The 22,450-nt window shown below is 37.6% G+C and overlaps 1 protein-coding gene and 1 long non-coding RNA gene across 6 annotated transcripts in view; one reads left to right on the forward strand and one right to left on the reverse strand.

The window, feature by feature from the left end:
• LOC112463747 (collagen alpha-1(XVIII) chain-like) overlaps positions 1-22,450 on the reverse strand; it is a 208,973-nt gene that overhangs the window by 179,314 nt on the left and 7,209 nt on the right. For all 5 annotated transcript variants that reach the window (XM_025030287.1, XM_025030286.1, XM_025030285.1 and 2 more), the window contains exon 2: positions 10,219-10,289. In XM_025030287.1, the coding sequence (XP_024886055.1) occupies positions 10,219-10,289 (71 nt within the window). The remainder of the gene's footprint in view (positions 1-10,218; positions 10,290-22,450) is intronic.
• LOC112463748 overlaps positions 1-22,450 on the forward strand; it is a 256,241-nt gene that overhangs the window by 167,190 nt on the left and 66,601 nt on the right. The gene's annotated exons all lie outside the window — the stretch shown is intronic.

Genomic DNA, 22,450 nt, shown 5'->3' on the forward strand with positions numbered 1-22,450 from the left:
TTTTGTCTAAAAAAGAACATTAAATAAAATCGAATTTTATTTTAAAAATGTATTTTTTTATGATATTTTATTTATTCAACACGATTTTCACTATTATTCCAAATTATTTCTATAACCAATTTTTATAAATAAAGGTTCTACTAAATGTCAATATACTCGAATTACATTTTTATGGTGGTTGTATTTTTAAAATATCGATTTATGCAACTTTTGCCTTTTAACGCTTTTATAATAGAAATTTATATTTAAAAATTTTTGTTGTAAAAAGTTTTCCTTTATATATCAAGTAGAGAGAAAAAGAATGGAAATTATTATGGTTTATTCTCTGCTCCTGATTTACTTTTACTGTTAATTGAAAATTATCTCCGTTAAAAATGTCTGTTTTGTTCCAATGAAAATTTAGATCTTATCAAAAGTTTAGATCATATATTTTTAGTTGCATATCTTTAAATTCGAGAGAGAGATTTATAACATAGATATTCTATCTTGATAGATTTTTCAGAACCGAAGACAAAATATCGTGCGCAAAAAAATAGAAGCACATATAAAAGTATAATAAACATGTATAAAATGCACGCCAATTTTTTTGGAAAAGATATGAGATCTCAAAATCTCGGGTACTCGCAACTCGTGCGTTCGTGTAAATGGAGTCACGGTGCGTCTCGCTCCGCGCGTACTTGGCGCGAGACACTGCCGTGTCTCTTGATAAATTTAAGTTTCAAATTTTATTTGAGAGCTATCTTCGTATGCGTGCGCGTCTTGAATTTGCTTCAACATTTATTAAATTTTCATATGCGTTATTAAAAGTCTCGATGTCTCGGGGCTATTGTCGTCGAATAACCACAAGAACCCTTCGCTAACATTCATCATCCTTGACGTTTAGCACAGAAGCACATGTGCCATCAACCTTTTCGTTTCATCCAGTTGCCCATCTTATCCTTTTCTACCTCTCTTCTCCCGGCAATTCTCAGAATCAAACGAAACCCACTGAGCCGTTTATTTTATTCCCTCAGCCGTCTTTTGCAGTTTTCCTGTCGTTCTACGAACGATAAGACTTTCAAAAGACGTCGCTTGAGAGAGCTATTTTATAAGTTTAAGTTTTACGCAGGCTAAAAAATACGTAGAGCGTTATTTATATAGAAAATATTTGAGGCTTGATTTTAGATATTAATATTTAACTAATGACGACGCGCGACGCCCCTTATTTTCTCTCGTCCTAAATTTGTCCTATCATTTCTGCAAGAGCGACATCAAAGCTCCGTTGCGTAATGAACTTCGAGATTACGGGAATTCTCCGCGGAAAATGTTATCAGAATGTTACGCGCGACGATTCTGTTCCAGTAATCTGTTTTAGCAGAATGCATACATTGTTCGGATAATATAGAAAGCTTGAATAATGCGCGTTCGCATTATGGCCGTACCTCTATATTAATAAGGGTATTGACATTTTACCCGTTATGCATTGATAGCTATTGATATTTTCGTCATATGCTGTATTAAGCTGTGCTCTACGATACGATAAAATATTCTTAATTACAATTACTATTGAATCTCATAACAATTTCGTCTTTTGCCTTCGATAGATTTTCGGCATTTAAGTTTAAATCTGTGGATTGCGGAATAAATTAATGTTTCAACACGTAATAGAAGTATTAAGCTCAAATAATCTTTTGATGACGCTCGCAATTAAAACCAATATTCGATATCGCGTACCTAAATTTCTATGTGACATCAATACCTTTACTCGCGTGTGAGTAAAAATTTTATTTATAAATTGAAATTTTCATGCATCATACGGATATTAATATCTATTTTGTTTTTAAGTTTACACGCAATTCGAGAATCGTTATTCTTCCGTGTGACCATCGTTCACTTACCTATCTATGCGATAATCTTCGAAAACTAATTTTTTGATGTCACGTATCTACTTCAGCGATAACAGGGAAACGCCTAGATGAATCGTTTAGATTGAAACTTTCCAGAAAAACGATAAAATTCTTTTTGGGCCTTATGAAAGGGAAGTCTCGGACTGCAAGCTCAGAACTTGCAGTTCCTCGACACGTTAAAGATCTCAGCATATTCGTGACGCGTAGTAAGTACTGTGTAAATTTCAGTATATTAATGTAAAAGGTTGATTGAATAAATTGTTCTTTTTTTATTGTAAGAAATTTCGACTCTTATCAAATGAAAAGAAACATACGTGATCGTTTGATGCACGTATTTTCAATCTATTATCCTGATGAAGGTATATGTCGCATGATATTCAACGTCTTAATACACGTGTAGCTTGCTTTAAAGATAGGTAAAGAGGCAGAGTCGAAAAGTGAAGGGTCTTGGTTCATTTTGGTAGAGTATATCCGCGTGCTCAGCACCATAAACTTGATTCCGGGCTTATCTCGGGCCCTCGAGGGTGGACGGCATGTTTTTACGAGATACGGTTTTTATTAGACGGACATTCATATGTCAGTCTATCCACTTCCGACAGCGTGATGTCGCCTATCACGATCGGCGATAATCGGCTTGATAGCCGAAAAGAATTTTGAGAAGGAATTTCAAATCTCCGCCTTTTTCATCTAACATAAGTTGCTTTCCATTTACACTCAAGTGATCTGAGTCACTCAGTTATGTGAGTATTTTTATACTCAGGTAAGATAAGTCATTTTGTACTTACCTGCTTATTTTGGTGATAAAGCTATCGCATAACAATACAGATTCGTAGCCTCACTTTTAATGTGAGGCTATTATAATAGATTCATTAAAACACACGGTCTCGATTGTGGATAAAAATTCAGCATTGAATCTCACTTGCCAGAACTTGCAAGAACGTGCATTCAACTGAGTTATGACGTCACAAGTGAGAATTATCTGAGTTTTGATGTAAATGGAAAGCAACTATAGTTCGACTTCTTTTTGTGATAAAAGAGACACGTGACACAAGCCTGTACTGTAATCGTAATTAAAATATATTGAGTAATTGTCACCTTCAAAATACTGTTATTGAAAACATATAACCAGAGAGCGATATCGAATGTGATCAACGCGGCACCATTGTTATCGACAACGAGATCGCGGCGGGCTATACCGCGTGACAAATCGTTCAATTAGCGTCCCGTGTGAATGAGAACTAGGCACTCTCTCTCCGAGCCTTCGTTAAATACCTCGACTACAAATCGCACGCCTCGCTATTTGCTCTCACGGCATCCTGATACGCGCCTACACATGTTTGCTCGGCGAACTCGTGCTCGCCTCTTTGCATCCGCCGCCACCGCGAGAACAGGTTTCGTCAGCGGGAGACAAGGAGGGACGGAGGAAGACGAGGCGGGAGGGCCGACGCGAAAAAAAAAGTAGAAAAAGCCCGGGCCTCGACAGATGTTGTACTGGCGAGATCAACTCGAAGCGACGCGCGATGGAGTTGTCTCGTCTATCCCAATTACCCTTTATCCCGTCAGGTCCGCCGAGTGCATCAGTTACAGCGGGCGTTTCACGGTAACTTTTTTACTTTTTCCCCCCCTCGGCTGATGACGCACTGCGCGTCGAAACGCCGCCGAAATACATCTCGTGATGTCGTCTTTATCGACGTCGTGGAGATATACGCGAATTTCGCAGGTAAACTTCGTTATAACACGGCGAATGTCGCGTTGTTTACCCGCGCATTATTATGACAAATTACTGCGTGCTAAGACCCATCTACTCCACTCTACATATTTCATAGAGGTTTTTCATGGAAAATACGTAACATTGCGTTTTAGTTTGCCGTTTCTGCGATATTACGCTCGAGTACCTATCGTGAAAAATTGTGCCTTTATAAAGAAAAATGACTAGGATATATAAAGCTGTGTATAACGTACAGTGCAATAATGCTCGTTAACATTCTGCGAGTCGTCCAGAAACGTGAAAGGCGGAGCGCGAGGGTTAACAATAGACATTCGGTTGCTTTGAGCAATCCACCATGACGGTACAGTAAATCTGTTCGTGCGCGGATTGCGATAATCGCATTTCCTTGTATAATTCTGAGAGACACGGAAGTGGCGCGTCGCATTCGCCGAAGCCGAATAGATCCGCGAAGGGCGACTCCCGCCCCCCCTGCGGAGAGGAATGCTCTTCCCGAAAAGAAAAAAGGACCGTGCACGAGCACGCGCCCCAGGAAATTCATTTTTCCGGACGCCCGGACGAGCAAACCCGAGAACGCGGCGGCGTACCCGTTCCTACAGGAGACGCGACGCGACTATATGCGGCATCTGCCTTCCGGTGAGGAAGATGGTACCTGTTTGCTCTGGGAATCATACCGGAGAGCCGGTGCATCCGCAGGATCCACTTTCCGCGCGCGCGTCCTTCCCCCTAGATTCGCTTCCCTCCATTTGTGTCCCTCCATCCGCCTAGATTCAACATCCTTCCACCTCCTCTCCGTTCTTCGATCGACCACCATTCTCTCGGCCGCGCGCCGTGTGTGCTTTTCTCCGTCTCTGGTTTCAACGACCGTGCATCCACCCTTTGAGGCCCTCCCGCGCTGCAATTTCTCTCGTGGATTCGAATAATGTCCAACGTGCGCGAGCCCAGAATTCATACGCGTGAAAACGTGATCTCGGTTATCACGACGGCGATCGTTACCTCGTTGCAGTTGATCCTTTTATTCGATGATTGGGACCTCCTTTCACGAACGATCATTGTACAACCGAGGTGACATACAGATCTCTTGCATATAACTGTATACTATGAAATATTTGTATTGACGGTTTCTCGATTTATCTCTTTTTCAAGTCGACGTTACGTACAATTTTTTTTACGATTGTTATAAATTTGTGTAGATACGGTAAAATTTTCACGCGCGATCCTTGATCTCAAAAATATTGAATAGATTTGACAAATATCTTTTATAACTGTATTTATCTAAATCTAGCAATGCAATACTAACACTACATTGAACACAATACTAACACGCATTACAAAAATCAGTTACATTTTTTACCTCGGACTACATTAAATTTTCTTCAAAATATGCGCAAGGAATTTAGAGATAACAATTGTGAGCAAAGATAAACATCGGCTCTAGAGGGGGATCTATGATTTTATATTCGCGCATTAATACGTCGCCAACTTTCCGACGATCGCGATTGCGTCGAGTTCGAGACGCTTCCGCTAGTTTTCCCCCTAATCTTCCTAATCGTACGCCGTTAATCGACTACATTTGCAGGGAACATTCTGCAGCGTGAGTAGACGCGCGCGTCATGCCTGCACCAGTCTTCGTCCCGGAATTTCGCTCCTTGGCGCCCTTGTTCCGTCTCTCCGCATCTCCCATACGGTTACGATACGCTTTTAGCCTCGGTAGCAACCCTTTGAGACCTCAAAGTTCAGTCTCACTTGCGCTGTAATAACGAACAATGCTGCTTCTCCCAGAAGCGCGTACGGAGACGTCGGCATAACGAGCAATTCCAAAGAACACACCGCTCTCCCTTAATTTTGTTGATTCTGCCCCTTATATTCGCGATCAGTCCCGAGAGAAACGTTTCAAACGTTGTCTTGAACTCGCGGCTAATTAAGAGATGTTTGGAGTCTGGCGAAAATTTCGCGAATGGAAAAGCAGCACAATGTTAGCAATATTCCACATGATTTTTTTTTATATAAAATACATTCACGTACATTCTCATATCATTTATATTGCATAATACTTATAATCCGCGTATTCTTTAAAAATACTAGATTTAAATAGAAAAAATTAAAATTAAAAGACGATGTTTTGCAGCTAGTCGAATTTTTTCGACGCGGTAGTTGTTATGCTTGAAATTTCGTTTATAAGCATCATCTGGAATCTCATGATAAACATCTGTCGGGGCTGGGCTAGACCTAAAAATTACCGAACGAAAATAGAACTTTTCGGCAGCGAGGTACGATCAATCCAAGAGAATACAATTTTCATAGCCTACGGCTCGCCTTAATTTCACTTTCGTTCTTGGAAGTGGAAGGCGGAAAATAAACTGTGGACTCTGTCGCGTTTCCAAGACTTTTAACTGCTCGCAGATCGCGGTCTCATAAATTTTAATCGCGCAAACGTCTCTCATCTGTTTTTAGAAAATTAGACTATCCGGCGCTCTCGCCCGGCGGAACGCGCTGTCTAGAATTCCTTTATTTTCCATAATGTCAAACCTAATATTTTTCTTTTATTAGCTCGGGTTCGTGGCTGCTTTCTCTGGAACATGCTGAATAGAACATTGATAACATGAATAAAAGCAGCAGATGCGAATTGTCCTACGAAAATTTTTCTCATAGAAATTTTCAATTTGCAATGTCATTTAAAACACGCTTCTTACATAACTAATATAATATCATTAAATCTTTGTTTCTTTGCCACAAATATTAGATTCGATTTTATCGCTCTATTTTTAATAACATATATATCCTGAATTACGAAGACAAACACTACACGATGAGAGGATCTCGTCGAGTGAGAGTTTATCGCGAGCACATCACGAAAGGGGAAACAAATGGTTTCCTTGACTTATCGTGATCTCCTTCGATATAAGGGACTGTTTAAAGGCATATATCTATATATATATGAGAAATGTTTTGCGGGGAATAAATCCGCGTGCGGAGCCGCACAATAAAACGCATTTATCCTTGCCTCGAGATAAATTTGTGGAAATTGGATTTGAACGCCGCGCACGATTTCCATCCGCTTTAGGAAACGCGTTTAATTTTGCAGCTTTTTGCTCGAGAGAGAGAGAGAAAGAGAGCGAGAGAGAGATCGTGCGTGGCCGACAAGTAAAAATGGGGAACACGATTCTCCGCCGGTATTATACATCGCGCTGAAGATTATTTCCGCGAATCCCGTAATCTCGCGCCGTTGTAAATGAAAACCGCCTGGTTACGATAGAATTTCTAGTTGCGAGCGAATTAGGTTGATACAAAAATCATGTCGCGCGTCACGTCGCGGATGTCATCCTCGTTCGATTCGATTCGCGGGCCCGATTCAGTCTGTCACCGGAACAAAAATTGGCCATCTTTATGGTTGCCTATCGCAGTCGATTGCTGCCCGCGGCGAGCAGTCGAATGCTCGCACGTCCGCGAATCGCTCTATCGTAAATCAGCCAGAGAATGCACGAATGCCAATCTGTTTCTGCTGTCCGTATTGCAATGCTTTACCACACATTTACTTACTTGGCGACTAGTACGAATGACGCGTATTATGAATTAATCCGTATTTACTCATTGTTGCGCCTTTCTATCTATATAGACAAGACAGTAAAATCTGTTGGTCAGTGACTTGAATTATAATCAAAATAAAATCTATATGTTATGCATATTGATTTCTTCAAGTAGAAGTCTCTTCTAAACAAGTGTAAACATAAGATATTGTAATAAATCTTTGAAATAATATTTATTAAATATTTTTTATATTCCTTCTGCAATTTAGCATATCCATAAACAACCGACAGAGAACCTAGTTTTGTTTCGCACAATCTTTTGAACCGCACAATGCAGAAATTCGCGAACTTTAAACCGGCAATAGATCACTTGGAGGTGAACTTACGAGAGTGATTCATAAGAACGTGGCGGAAGGCGGCCCGAAAAATTCTCATTTCTACATCGCCGCGCAATCGCGTTGATTGACGAGCGCCCGTTAAATATTGACGAGGTAGACGGTAGATGCAAAAAGTAGCGGTTTCCGCGGGAAACGGATCGGGGTGGATACAAATGAGGCTGCGGGGATGAGCAGCGTTATCTCGCATCCTGCGGGAGCTATTCGTCCCGGGGCCGCCCCTTTCTCCATCCTGTGCCACCGGTCCCCTCCTACTATCGCCACCCCCTTTCGGCAATCCCTTCGCAGGCCCCTTGCATCCGCTTCTGATAAGCGAAGTGTGGAACCCCGAAGCGGACCGACTCTTCAATAGTAACTCGTCGATATCGTAATTGTCGCGATCTCCTGAACGTTGATCAAACGAGCGCGAAAAATACTGGAGGAAGAAACAAAAAACACGAGCGACTTTCGTCGGAAACGCAGCGTGAATATAAGAAACTTTTTAATATATCACGCAAGAGTAAACGCAAACTAAAATCTTGCGTTAATTCGTTCTTATTACAACGAGGCAAAGTGGTAGCGTCCGTCGCGTTCCTGTCGTTTTATTATTCTTAATCAAAACCGTCAGCGCTAGATTAAATTTTCTTTGCGTTTGCGGGATGGCGCCGTGGGTTATGAGATCCTGAAAGAAACGAGGACAAAAGACGCGATGATAATAATCGTCGCATTTCAAAAGAAGACAGTAGACTAATTATGCTCAAAGACACTATTTTATTAACTCGTCTCCGAGACGCGGATGATTCATCTGACGCTTCTTAACGTTTCCTGCGGCGATGTCGATGAGAATTTTATAAGTAAAAGAGATGCCACTTTTCGCATGAATTATTATGTAAGAGCTATCTAGAGATTCCAGAGTTTACTGTAGTCTTACTGAGGACAAATCATAAAATTTATTTCTATCTTTATCATTCGAATATACAATTTTCGACACATGGATTGTTTTTGTAATCAAATTAGAAGTATATTTCGTTATCGAAAATTTTGACTTGTGTCGCGTGTAAGAGTAGGAGCAAACGGATAGATTGTAACAGTTCTAAGGGATGCGAGAATACAACGCGAGATTACGGGATTGCGGCATGTCGGGCCATACGTCGGCTTTACTACTGCGGAGGTGAGCAACTGGCGGTTCTATTGTCAGGAAAGGGAAGTGAAAAATCCCCAGATTCCCTCAGGAATCGTCGAGGTATCCTTATAAAACTGGCAGATTAGAGTAAGACGTGACGAGAGCGCGGAATCCGCTCTGAGTATTAAGAATTTCGACGATGCGAGCGGTGCGCATTTCACAGTTACGTCTGGAGATAGATAAAATTTGATTAAATATGTATTGGTCAGTTATATAGTATTATTTACTCAATATTATACATGTCAGAAAAGAGCTTAATCGTATTTAATCTCTATGTAACATTTTCGTTATAAATACAATAAAATCATATATAAGAAAACAATTTAATACATATTAAATACATGAGAAATGTTAGTAGGTCAAATTGCAAATTGTATCATGCATTTTTCAAGTGTTTCCACTTGTCGATACAAGGGCTATTTATGCGCGTTAAATAATTAATCGGTAGGGACGGCGACCGCAAGGGTAATGGTAATGCTTGACAATTATGATTTTATGAGCATTAAACTTTAACGATTAGAAACGTTACTGCAATAAGCTTGCAAATAATTGAGAAAAAAGCTAATTTACGACTGGCTTTTTTAAACCTGCGCATAATGGCGCAAGAAATTCAACGAAATTCTCTCGGACTGATAAAGGGTTTAGGAATTTCGTGTGTGTCTTCGTGCAATTGAATCTTTTTCTAAAAAAAGAATAAGAATTGATTACTTTTGCTTCAATGCGAACTAAGAGAAACGGAAACGAATACTGGGTAAGCAAAGGTTAGGTTAAAAACAAATCACTCGATCGACGTTACAGTCAACAGAATTACGTTTATCAATACAAATTGTCCAATTCACTGTTTCAATTTACTGCTTCAACTGTTTTACCTCTAAAAAGTATCAGGCGCTTGAAATGAATACAAAGCTGATAAAGAACATCTATTGCTACGTGAAATTTACTTGGAGTGATAAATAATATTTAAAAAAAATGTAGAGTTGAGTAGTTTATATAAAACGTTTATAATATGCCATCACACAAACGACGTCAAAAAGAATGCATCTAATAAACTAATTTCTATTAGTCATTCAAATTTGATACTTTGTTATTATTATCAATATTGTCATATATAAACATTGATTATAATCTATAATACGTAATTGAAATCATCACGTACGACACTTTAGTCGCGACATATATAGATTCATGCACATCCACGACAATTTGTCCGGCGTCCTTATCGCCCGATATCATTATTCATCGCTTGACTAAATACATTCCGTACTTAACATAGTAATAAATCACCAGTCACGTAAGGCGAATCGTCGCCGCGAGCGCGGAAAAAGAGAACGCCGCCGAGTAAAAAAGCCGCTGAATATTCGCGCGAGGTATCTCGCTCGGGAAGGATCCCCCAGAGAGAATATTGCAGAGCGCGGCTCCGTCAGTGAATAAGACAACCGAAAGGACAGGGATGTACAAATGGTTGCGAAATCCCCGCGAGAATCGGATCCATTAGCGCTGAAATTAACTTCATGAAACTTACCCTTCCCGCTGAAGAAGTCAGCGCCGCGACTGCACGTCGCGCATAGCGCGGCGAAGATCACCAGTAACGACCTGAAAACAATTATAGAAATCTCGTCATTAATCATAGTAGTTTCTTCTAGCCTCGTGGCTTCATAAATGTCCGATACAAGTTAATTGAGTAGTGTAGCATGAAGTTGCTAGACGTTAGTTGCAAGAAAGAAACAACTACATTTGATAATCGAGTTTTAGATAAAGAGAAATTTAATAAACAATATAAATAATTTAATAAATAAAAATATATTATCTATATATAACACAATATAACAAAATGTGATAAAATCGAGTAAATAATGAGTAGAAAAATAAAATGCAATAAACATTCGTGCTAATCGTTGTTATTATAGTAATGATAAATTTCGGAAAACGCGATTCACGATAAGGTACACAGGAGAATGTCGTCGATTATCAAAAACAAACAGGCGTTTTCTATAGCAATTTCGTTATTTTGGCGTTATTGTCGAGGGTAAACTGGCAACTAATACTAATTAAATAGGGATGGCAAACGGAATGTCGGGAACGTTTGGAGAGAGGATGGTTAAAACAAAGGCGGAAGGTGATAGTCTTTCTAAAGGATAAGACCGGTGCTAGGAAAGCTACGTGATCTCATGGAAGAAAGGCAATGAAATTAGCGCTAGAGCGATTCGAAATAACAGCGTTGCTCCCAAGCAGGGAACAATAGGGATGCACTTGCTGCGCCGTAAACCAGGTTACGCGATACGCTGGATCAAGAGAAGTGGCCTTCGGTATTATGCCAAGCTTTACTTTGACACCCTCGCCACCTTTTTCTAAGAGACGGAGCACGTGATCACGACTTCGTCGTGATGAGTTAGTCTTGCAGAACACGATAGCAATTTAGTTTAATATAACTTCACTTGTTTGCGCATCACCTTTAATTTAACGTAACGTAAACTTTCAGTTGTCCCCATTTATTTAGAGAGGTTTAATGAAATTTAATTTTATTCCCTTGGTAATTATGTAACATCTACTATCGTAAATAGTTTGTTATACATATATTCTTTCTAATATGTTTACTCCTGTTTACTCTAATAGCTAAAACATGTTAAATGTTAATCAAAAAGAAGATTATATTTCCTTTGATCTCGTAATTCGTGATATATTTTCTAGTTCTTTTCTATTCTACTATTACGGCATAAAATGGTATGCGTTTAATCAACCATTTTTATACGTTATTCAATGCACCGCGCCTTTGCGTGACTCGTAAAAATGTGAATCGTGTTTCACTTGTCTATACGCACGATAAATCTCGATCTGTCTTTCTCTTTCTCTCTCTCTGTCCCTCTCTTTCCTCGCATTATTTCTCGACTAGACTAAGGTCAGTGGAACACGAGGAACTCGGTAAGTGTGACAAGCATTTGCATCTTGGCTTGCACAACAGCCGGGCGCGCACGTGGGCGTAGTCAGTCCGTCGATCGTGATTCACAATCGAGAATTCCCGACTTGCGCAACAATCGCGGACACGAGGACGGCCGTGCCCGTCGATTTCGATTTCCATTTAACAAGGCCGTCGACCCCGCCTCCTCTCCCTTTCGCATTCAACAGGCATATATGTTGACAAACGATTAAATTATCGACGCGGCCGAAGTAATCGACAAACTCGCATTCTGCATAACGTATGAACATGAAAAATCGAAGCTATATCATTGAACGCTGTCACAATATTTAGAAGCGTTAATCTGTATAATTAACGATACTGAGAAACTTTTAAAAAATATTATAATCTTTGACTATTAACAATATTGTATCATAATACGACCAATTTTGCTTCTGATGAAGTAAAGATGAATATTAAATAAATAAGAGATGAGATATCTTTTGAATAAAACATTAATTTATTTATATTAAAGTAAATAAGACAAAAAGAAAATATGTATACATGAAACACTTACACGTTAAACATTTATCATTTTAATTTATTGAAAATTTGAAGTATAGATGTATATTGGATAAATTTCTGTTGATAAATCTTTTAATGTAGAAATTCGTGAAAGAGATTAATTGTAAGTAATAATCTTATATGAAAAAGATGGAGTTGTCAATCACAGCAATAAATTCCGTGGCAAAATCGTTTAGAGGAACGATTATCCCGAGATCTCGATTGTTTTTCGTAAGATTATTAAATATTTTTACAGCCTCATACAAATTTCATGAGTGCCCACTGCTTTTATAGAAGTTTAAGAGGTTACGCCGAGTTTCGTTGAAGTTTATGACGTTTTATAAGGTCTCGTGAATTTTCGAGGTTTCGTGGGAAGTCAGGATTTTGCGGAGCGCAAAACTTTTCACAGTCCGTAAATATTGCATGTCTTCGCTAAGCTCCGTCCCGATAAATACGCCACATTAAATATTGAGGATTCCAAAAATAATTCCGACGTAAGAAAATATGTTTCAAATCGATGCAAGATATATTAAAAATTAATCGGCGAAGTAGTATACAATAGGTCGCTTTTGAGATTGAATATATATAGAAAATGATATTTGATATCTACTTTACATTTTTGCACATTGTTTCTGATCTCTCAACGAAATTCTTGCTTGCAACAATGTAAAAATTTCGGCACTAAAATTTCGAGGATCATTGGACAAGAGTAACGAGATTCCATCGGTCGAATTGGCGATGCCAATTTCATTTGAAAAGCGTTTCATTACCATTCAGTGCACGATGCAGTTAGAGAGGACTCGAGGGGCCGGTAACGCCGATACTTAAAATCTTGTTTAAATTTTATCATTTTGCTCATACTATTTTGTCAATCTATACTGAATAGTTATGGGAGCAATCTGTATTTTTATTTTGTAACAATATACATATGTTTTATTGAAATAATTCTTTCCCGTGATTATTTAAAGTGTTAAAATTTTTAACGCAATCCTTTTTAAGTAGATATAATTTTCTACTAGACTCAATTGTTATTCAAATTTTCGTCACGATTCGCATGATATTATGGCTGAAAATTATATATACTGCTACTATAACGATCATAGGTCTTTCGAATTATTTGTCTCGCGAGGTGTAAAACGATTTCACGGGCCACCTGCGAGCTCGCATGACCGCGATCGCGGTAAATTCCCGTCGCAATTCCTTCGCGAACACAACGATGCGTCGCTCGGCGATGTCGTAATAAAGTTGTATTATCAGTTTATTGACTGAAACCCGCGCTGCAGTTACATTTAGAACAGCGCGCGCGGTGTTCGCGTACTAAGACGTCACGGTTATTTATTCCATCATATTTGTGTATTTCTGGCAAAGGCAATTTCTGGAAGAGAAAATTCAGAAGAAATAAGCATATCAAATGTTAATGACGATTGTGGTCGGCGCTATACCGCAGAAACAAATTCTGCGAATTACAATTTCGCTTTAATAAATGAACTTCGTAAACAAGATTGAAGTTTTGTCGCCGTATTATGTCCGAGAGAATTAAAGCAATATTTATCTTTACAACTTTTTATATGTGGCATTTTCAGCTCGCAATAAGCGATTACGCACGAAAACGATAGTAATATAATTTATAATTTTTCTAAGTCAGAATAGAAAATAAATTTATTAACATAATATTGTTTTTCTTTTTAGAAGAATTCAGTAAACTCCTGAAAAAATGGGTATAATATAATCAGATATAAAAATATATCATTAGATATGAAAAAAATCTAATTTTATATGATTATATATAATTGACATATAAATTGACATATATATATTTTCGTACAAATCAATCTAAATATAAACTGATCTGAATTCCGTATATAACTGCCGATATATTTTTAAATTTTTTTCCGATTTAAGATTTTTACATAAAATCAATACCGCTAGATTTTTAGTTATACCTGAAAAGAAATTTAATTTAATAATAATTAATAAAATTTTAAAATCTTTAAAAGTTATGAAGATCTTCAATCAAATTTCGCTAAAGATGATCAATAGCTAATCGGACAAAGAGGCGGAGAGGAATAGCGATGATTTTGAAGCACACCTCTATAAGCGTCTACGTCGTTACGTCCATTGACAATTTATATTTTATTCGTGTCTGAAAGGATTTCCTTAGAAACGAAGTCCAGACCCGTTTACAGCGTTAGCAGTTTACCTCGTCCTTTCTCGGAGCGAGTGAAAGAGGGAAGGGAAGGGAGGGAGGGAAAGAGCGAAGCTTGAAAATACATGTTTTCAAGCAAACATACGAGCGCGTTTCCTCGTATTCCTTTCTGCCTCTTTACCGGCGACTTTAACTCGCTTTTGCCCGAATTAATTACTTTCCCCGAGACTCTCATCGTAACGCGTCGCCAAAAAGACGCGCGAAATTCCAAGTTGAATTACGGCAATTTCATCAAAATTTCGAGATACCAGAGACATAGAATCAGAACACATGCAGATATTTTTTTTTTTTGAAAAATAGTTATTTCGCATTGTTGTCGAAGATCTTTTCCTTCTTGTCGGCGTGTACAGCAATTAAGTTAAATTTTTACGAATGTTACAATTGTCGCGTTTAACATTTGGGATTTCCAGCTTCCCTACTCTAACATATTAAAGCAACCTTTCCATTCTATTCACTTAAGGGAATCATAGTTGTTAATGTAATGAGGACTATGCCAGTGTCATCAGCAGAGCTAACCGTATTCGAGATCACGTTTGGAGAAACGAATAAATAGAATGTTTCAGGAATGAAATTCCCTGCGGAAGCGGGTTACGCTCCGAGGTCCGCTCCTCGACTCGCTTGTCGTTCGGTAACGGGAGAATAAATTCGTCCCTTTATTCTGCGTCATTCAATTGCTTCGTGGGATTTCGCGAGATTCCGCGGCTTCGCATGTGCAATCGCAAAATTGTGATAAAACGCGAGTGCACTTTCTTCGTTTCTTTGAAGCTTCTAGGTGCCTCTAATTACTCTTTCAGCGGTCGTCTTTTGCCTCTCACGCTTGCGCGCGTTGTATGTGCTAAATAGCGATGTGTTGTCAAAAGATATAATTTGCATTCGTATATGACGATGAAAGAAGTGTTGGTCTATGTGAAATGCTTTTCTTTTGCGAAAGAACGTCGAAATCATACATCTGTTATTTTTTAATCAAACATAAGTTTACTCGCAGGTATTTATAATTATTTCGCTAGAAACAAACTATTATTATTGTAGTATATATAATTTACTATTATTATTGTAGTATATAAAATTAGGCTGTTGCGGTAATGTACATGGTCCATTTCCCTGTTTAGAAGCCCAGGCAGAGAGATCGTACAATTATTACACGCACTCTGCTTTTAGTTTCACAGAACGACAAGCATTGTATTAAACCCGAAGGCTAATTGAATATTGAAGGAATACTAAGTGCGTTTTAGGTTAATTTCCTAATAGCACCATTCTATCCCCCCGTTAAAGCTTAATATCATTGTTATGAACAAAGAGCGGAGTTTTCTAATTAGAAAAAAGCTAAAAAATAATCATCTAATCTTTTTAATCTTGGATACATCACACATATTATCCCATATTATGTGTACTGACATTTAAATGTTAAAATTATATATGGTTCCCTTTCTTTATAATTCATATGAAATAAAAAGGCTGCAATTATCACTTTGATGCATATCTTTCCAATTATCGTGCATTTTTCAACCGTACAATTGTTCTGTGTTAAATTAAAAAATGTACTCATTATATCTTGATTGACATATGCGTTGTATTATATAATCATGTATTCATGAATATATAATATACATATATTGATTTTCATACTTTGATTGTATTTGTTTCGATTAATTAATAGAAGGCCAAATTCGCAGAACTCCGAAATTATAATGACTCTGTAAGAGCGAAGACGAGATTTATTATCGAGACCTTATTATCGAGATCTTCTTATATTTTTAGCATGCACGACATCAAAGAAACGCCGCCTTCTATTTTGTCTGGAATTTTCATGCAGGGCGACGCGACGCCGCGACGTAGAGCTTATGTACACGCATTCATGAAATTATTCCCTCAAAATTATTAGTCACGATGTACCAAAAAAAAAATATATATATAACAACACACGGGCGCAAGCTTTAAGATCCATTCTAAATTCACAGGTAATTCTCTATGCTTTGTAATATTTTTTGTAGATTCATTATCGCTGTACCCCCTACATGAAGTGTATGCGGTGATAGGACATAAATATATTCTCGGATGAAGTTTGTGTGTGGTATTCACGCGTCATGGCGGTTTCTCAGAAAATTAATGATCGACACGGATTTTAGTATACGCCGCTTTCTTTTCCGCGCCATGCAATTTTTCATCGTAAATTATGTTGACGCAACAGAAGTGCCGGGGTTATAAACGAGATTAAGATACGTTTCTTCTTTACGAATATTTCTGGTATGCCGTCAATTCCCAACGTCCCTGAGCATTTTCAAATTATTTCTCAAGATGGCTACACGCATCTTATTATAGTTCATATATTTTTCGAATTGCATGTATCTTTTGTGGAAATTCTCTATATATATTTTACATTAAGCGCGTAACGTAGCAGTTTATAAACCAGTTATATAAACCGATTTATCATTGTCGGAAATAAATCTATTTTGAAAATTGTACCTACTTTTTCTGCATCTAAATTATTCCAATACTTCATTGCAGTTATTTTTAAACCAAGTGCAAAGTTTCTTATACATTTTTATCGTGTTACGAAGTCAACGAAGTCAATAAACAAAGAGATAATATTTTGAAATTTAATATTTCAATTTTTGACAAAGTTCAAATATATACTTTATTATATAATTGTGAATTAATTTATGTATTAAATATATATTATTCTATGGGTAATATAAAAATATATAATCTGGATTATGGAAAGAGGGAACCACATAAATTCTACGTTCAAATTTTCGATGTTCAAATTTGGAGAAACTTGACTATCTTTATAAATCAATCTACTCATCGCACGTTCGCAAACAGCTCTAAGGCAAGGTTAACTCATTAGCAGCACTTCCTCTCTTCCATATACGTCGCATCAATATCATCTGTTCTTTCCGAGTTTCCTTCGAGAATTTCGTCTTGCGAAAGTCCTCAGCACATCGCTTCATTAACGAGCTCCTTGACGACGTCGTCGTTGTCGTCGTCTAGCTTAATTATTCCACCGCCACCCGGTACACGTGTTCCGAAGCTTCCATTGGACCGAACTCGGTCTTCTTTTAATTCCCTTTTATATTGCCACTCGGGCCACTAGGTTAATGGAGTGTCGTCATTCGTTGTCATTATCGTCGGCGATAGAACCTCCACATTCTCATTTCGTGAATCGTCTCGTTGTTACAGAGACGCTCACTTTTGCTGCAGCAGCGATAGCTTCTGCAAACGATGCTCAAGTTGCTTCAACGTTTGCGAAAGTTACACGTATGAGCCTCTCTTCCGTAATCAACGCGCTATTATTAAGAATGTTGCAAAATTTCGACGTTATATAATTTAATTCAACTCATTTATGCTATTCTGTGTACATATTATAGAAATCATTATTGTTAACTTTAGCATTAACTTTAGAGGCAAGCAAAAGAGGAGAATCTTGTGCTTGTGCATCCAATAAACACTTTGTCATATAAACACTTATTATTTTATCATATTATTTTATTCATTTATGTTATTGTCTTTGTTACGACAATATTTTTCTGCAAATTGACAGCAATCAAGAAAAAGTTTAGATAACATATGATAAACGTGGTTATACGTAAAAAAGTTTTCAGTTAGTGGAAAAATGTTGGTATATTGTTGAAATAAAATTTAAATTTCTGTAATTAAATTTTATATCTGTAACTTTGTTTTTTCATGTCTACATCAAGTTTTATATTTATGTAATAATCGTAATTGTACCAGTGTCAAATAAAAGTTTCATCAAATTAAAAATGCAAATCTCATACAATTGCGCGGTTTATAAAAACTTGGTAACTGCAATCCCTGTCTCTTTCGAAATTGCCAAATCTCGAGATAAGAGGATGAAAAATTTACGCGCTTATAAATATATATACCACGTCATATATTATTCAAACGAGCGACCGCGATTATCATCTCGACGCTATCGCTCCGCGGTTCTCTTCTGCTCTTTCTTTTACGGCCACTTTCCGTCCGCATTGAGATTTATTCCACTTTTTCCTATAAGGAGTTTCTTCTTTTTGCGGTACTTTCGGTGATGTCACGCACAAGTACTGATACTCTCTTATCAGGGGAAATAAAGCGCAAACGCGAAGTTGCGAGAATCAGAAACGCTCATGTCATCTTTAATCGTTTAGCGATAATTATTGTATCATTATATTTTTAACACAAGTTTTGTAATGCGAAAGAGAAAAATAACATTTAGTTTCTTTTATCTATTTACGGATACGTGTTGATGTTTTATACACTGTAGACACATGGGAAAATATAAATTGATAATTACAGACATTTAAAAAAATATTGCAAGCACGAGACTGATAATGTGCAATCTTATTTTCTTAACAAAAAAGGTTGATGCTGATAATTAACGCAGTCATAATACATTTACACCAATACGACGATAAAGATAATGAATAATTAATATTACTCGATGGCTATTTTAATGAATATTTTTCAAATGAATAACATTTCATAATCATTTTTGTAAAGTTTTAAAAATGGCCGTTATAAATTTTCTATATATATAAGGAAATGCCAATCGTCATTTTTCGTATACTATTTAGAAATTAATAAGACAATGATTGTCTTTATAATCAAGTGCATTTACACGTTTATTAAGCACACAAACAGAACCCGTCGCTAAAAATAAATCTTTCAATTGTGTCAGATACATTTTTATTAGCGCTACAATTACACGCATGAATAGCAATGCTAGTCAGTCTAGCGTAAAATCGACATGCAATGTATGTTTAAGACATACAAGAAATTTATAAAGAACAATAATATAGATATAAAAATATGCTCTGTCTTTTATATTTTTATAAGACCTTTCTAATTTTTCCATGACTTATAATTTTAATATTAATCATAATAAAACGGAGGAAACGCAATTTGATTAAAGCTCTTATAATTCAATTGCATAATCAATATCCTCTAAAATAAACGCAATTTTTGCATCTAACGATTACATTTAATTTTCCTTTTGATCCCCGTCGTTCTGAGCGATTTATCGGCGGCGGGAACCTTTCCGTCTCGTCGCCGCGAGCGACTTAAGGAAGGCGGGGAACATTATCTACGTGCGGTTCGCGGCCCGGTCCGGCAAGGGCAATAATTCAGCGACGATTGCAGAGACGCGGTCTCTTAAGCCGCCTGTGGCACGTCGCTATCTATAAACTGACGTTTAGGACCCGCGTGCCTCCGGCGATACCACGACGCGCGAACGCGCCCCGCATGCCGGCCGCGAAGAGAGGAGGCTCCGGCGGCGGCGGCGGCGGCGGCGGCGAGTAAACGTGCTTTCGCACTCCGATTGGATTTCAGAAAAATCAGCTCGCGCGTTGCGTATCAATAGCTCATTATGCTAATCTGTCATCTTCCTTAACATGCGTTAACCCAATTTCGCTGAATATTTTGCTATAAATATTCACGGTCTCTTGGCGTTTGTATCTCGAGCAGCGGAAACGATCGACCTCAATCGAGTGTTATCGTTCTTAATAAGATTGATTAGTCCGAAAAAATAATTAGGTGGCTTCTTGAAATCAGTTTGATCAGCAAAGCTCAGATGCTAATTATGTCTTGCTCCAAGTATGCCAGATGCAGCAGCGATGCTCCTGTTTCACATACATGCCGATTGAAATTCTAAAATTATACAGTTAATTTTAGATTGTTGTTTTTTTGCCTTTGTACACGAAAAATTCGAAACAGGTCAAGAGACATTTTTGAAATAAGGTTCGGAGAGATTTCCTCGAGCTCGATAGATATTTCGGTCAGTTATCGAAGGCATTAGCGTACACTGGTTAAGTAATTGACATATGTAATGGCTTCGTTTATATTTTATTTTTATCATGTCGGAGTAGATTATCAAAATGAGACGGTCGAGTTCGATACGTATATTATGTGTTCGATCGACGCGTTGCTCGCATCGAGATGCATATACGCGGAATCCCGCATAACATATATGTGGAACAGTGCCTTGCCATTATCGCACATAAGCTTTCATGAGGAGGTTCGCTGTTATCGGACGACCTTTCGTCGATGGTATTTGCACTGGTGAGCGTTAGGTGGCGAGTATGATAATTGAAGGGAGACGAGGCACTGATTAATACGCGCATAATAATGTTTCCAACAAGTGAAACGCAAACTGGTTTAATTTCGATAATTCTCCGTCCTACTCGATCGTCCTACGAAATCTCTCTCGCGTTATCTCTTCGAAATTCGCTGGGGTATTGGAATTTAAACGCGACGTCGGATTATTTCTCTTATCGAAGGAAATAACATTTATTTATTCTTGTAAAGTCTAATATTATCTTAAAACCAGTCACGTAAACTTGGTTTTTTATGATATAGGCATTTTTAAAAAACGAACGAAGAAAGATTGCAACATCTCATTTATCTCAACGTATATTTCGAGTTCTTCAAAGATTTTTCGATCATATAAATAATTTTTTAAATTTATAATACACATCTCTCTTATCTATTTATTTTTGTAATTATTTTCTGCTTCATAAATCGTAGATTCTGGAAAAAAAATGAAAAAAATCAAAAATTTGAATTTTTATATTACATTTAAATCTTTAACGTCAACTTTACATTTTACATTATATTTAAATGTTAAGTTTATTATCTTAATTTTATCAAACATCAGGAATTATTTTTGACGCGCGGATTTATTTTTATATTCGGGCTATTTTATAACCACTATAAAATTCTTACAACCGCATTGTCAGAAATAGTGATTGACGTTACGAGATATGTTACGTCAATCGGGATTCTTGCCTCCGATTTCGGAGACCCGCAGAGAAACATGTCACACAATGTGCGGTGGAAGGCTGCCAAGTAGCTAAAACTCGAGGCTCTCTCTGTATCCTCTGCCATATTCAGGTTCTCCAGAGAGAATACGTGAGGCAATTACATTGCGGTGTGATATAGCTATAATACATACAAATTCTTTGCCTCCGAAATTCTCTATATAATTTTCAAATGTGAATCCGACGCTCGAATGAAAGAGGAACAAAAGCGCGAAACTAATGGAAGGAACCTCTCGTTCCGCCATACTTCTATCTATATCATTCAAAATTAACAACGCGATGATCGGGTGAGAGCGGAAACGATTTCGTATGTGAAAGTTATATAATATTAGAATGTAAAAGATATTAAAAAGGGAGATTAATATCTTCACAACACGACTTATTTTTTATATTAATATAAAAATTTTTATTTAATGCTGGTATATATATGTATATATTACAAAAAAATTAGTTTAATATAAAAGTCTCTTACAAGTAATGATCTAAGGAGCATCTAATCGTAGTGAAAATGATAAGGACTTATTCGACAAATGCGAGTTGTAAATTTTGAGAACACCTTGGAACTCCAGTTAGCTCTTCCGTATCGAAATTCACATCAAACTTCGCGCACCACAGTGGCCCACGATCGAGTACCGCGATAAACCAGATTTATGCCCCACCGAGACGATATGTCTTGCCCTATTGTCTCGGCAATGAAACAAGTCACTCAAGGTAGTATTATCCCTCAAAGGATGACCATAAATTCGATCCTTATCCACATCACGGAAATCGTGGATCACAATGTAGCGGTCGGCTATACGGCCGCGGAAGCACGTATTCAGATAGTCATATTAAGTAAAATTTACAAAGACTATATCTTTGCGCGTCCCATTCTTGCACATGCGTGCGCGATGCTTTCTTTGTTATATATCGTGAACGAGAAATCGATCAAATCTCTATTCCATATTGGTTTTCCATATTCATCGAAAAGAACTCCGTTAATATTCGAAACATTTGACACGTAAATATTTTCCCGCGTATCAGTGCAATGTTTAAAAAACCGCGGAAGCTCTCGTGATGTGTCTCACGTGCCGCAAAGTTCTTGCAGCTTGTTTTCCAGAGAAAGCAACGTGGCGTAAAACTTTCTTGTTAACGCCCGCCGCGCGTTAAACGAAACTTTCCACGTACGGCAATATTTTCCAATTAGACACGTATACGGTCTCATTATCTTGTAATCTGTATTGCTAAAGGTAACTACTAGAAGAGAGAATCTTGCGCTGAAGTTTAGTGATCCTACAAT

This window comes from Temnothorax curvispinosus, unplaced genomic scaffold (assembly GCF_003070985.1).
Source record: "Temnothorax curvispinosus isolate PA1 unplaced genomic scaffold, ASM307098v1 QBEX01013620.1, whole genome shotgun sequence".
NCBI classification, from domain to species: domain Eukaryota; kingdom Metazoa; phylum Arthropoda; class Insecta; order Hymenoptera; family Formicidae; genus Temnothorax; species Temnothorax curvispinosus.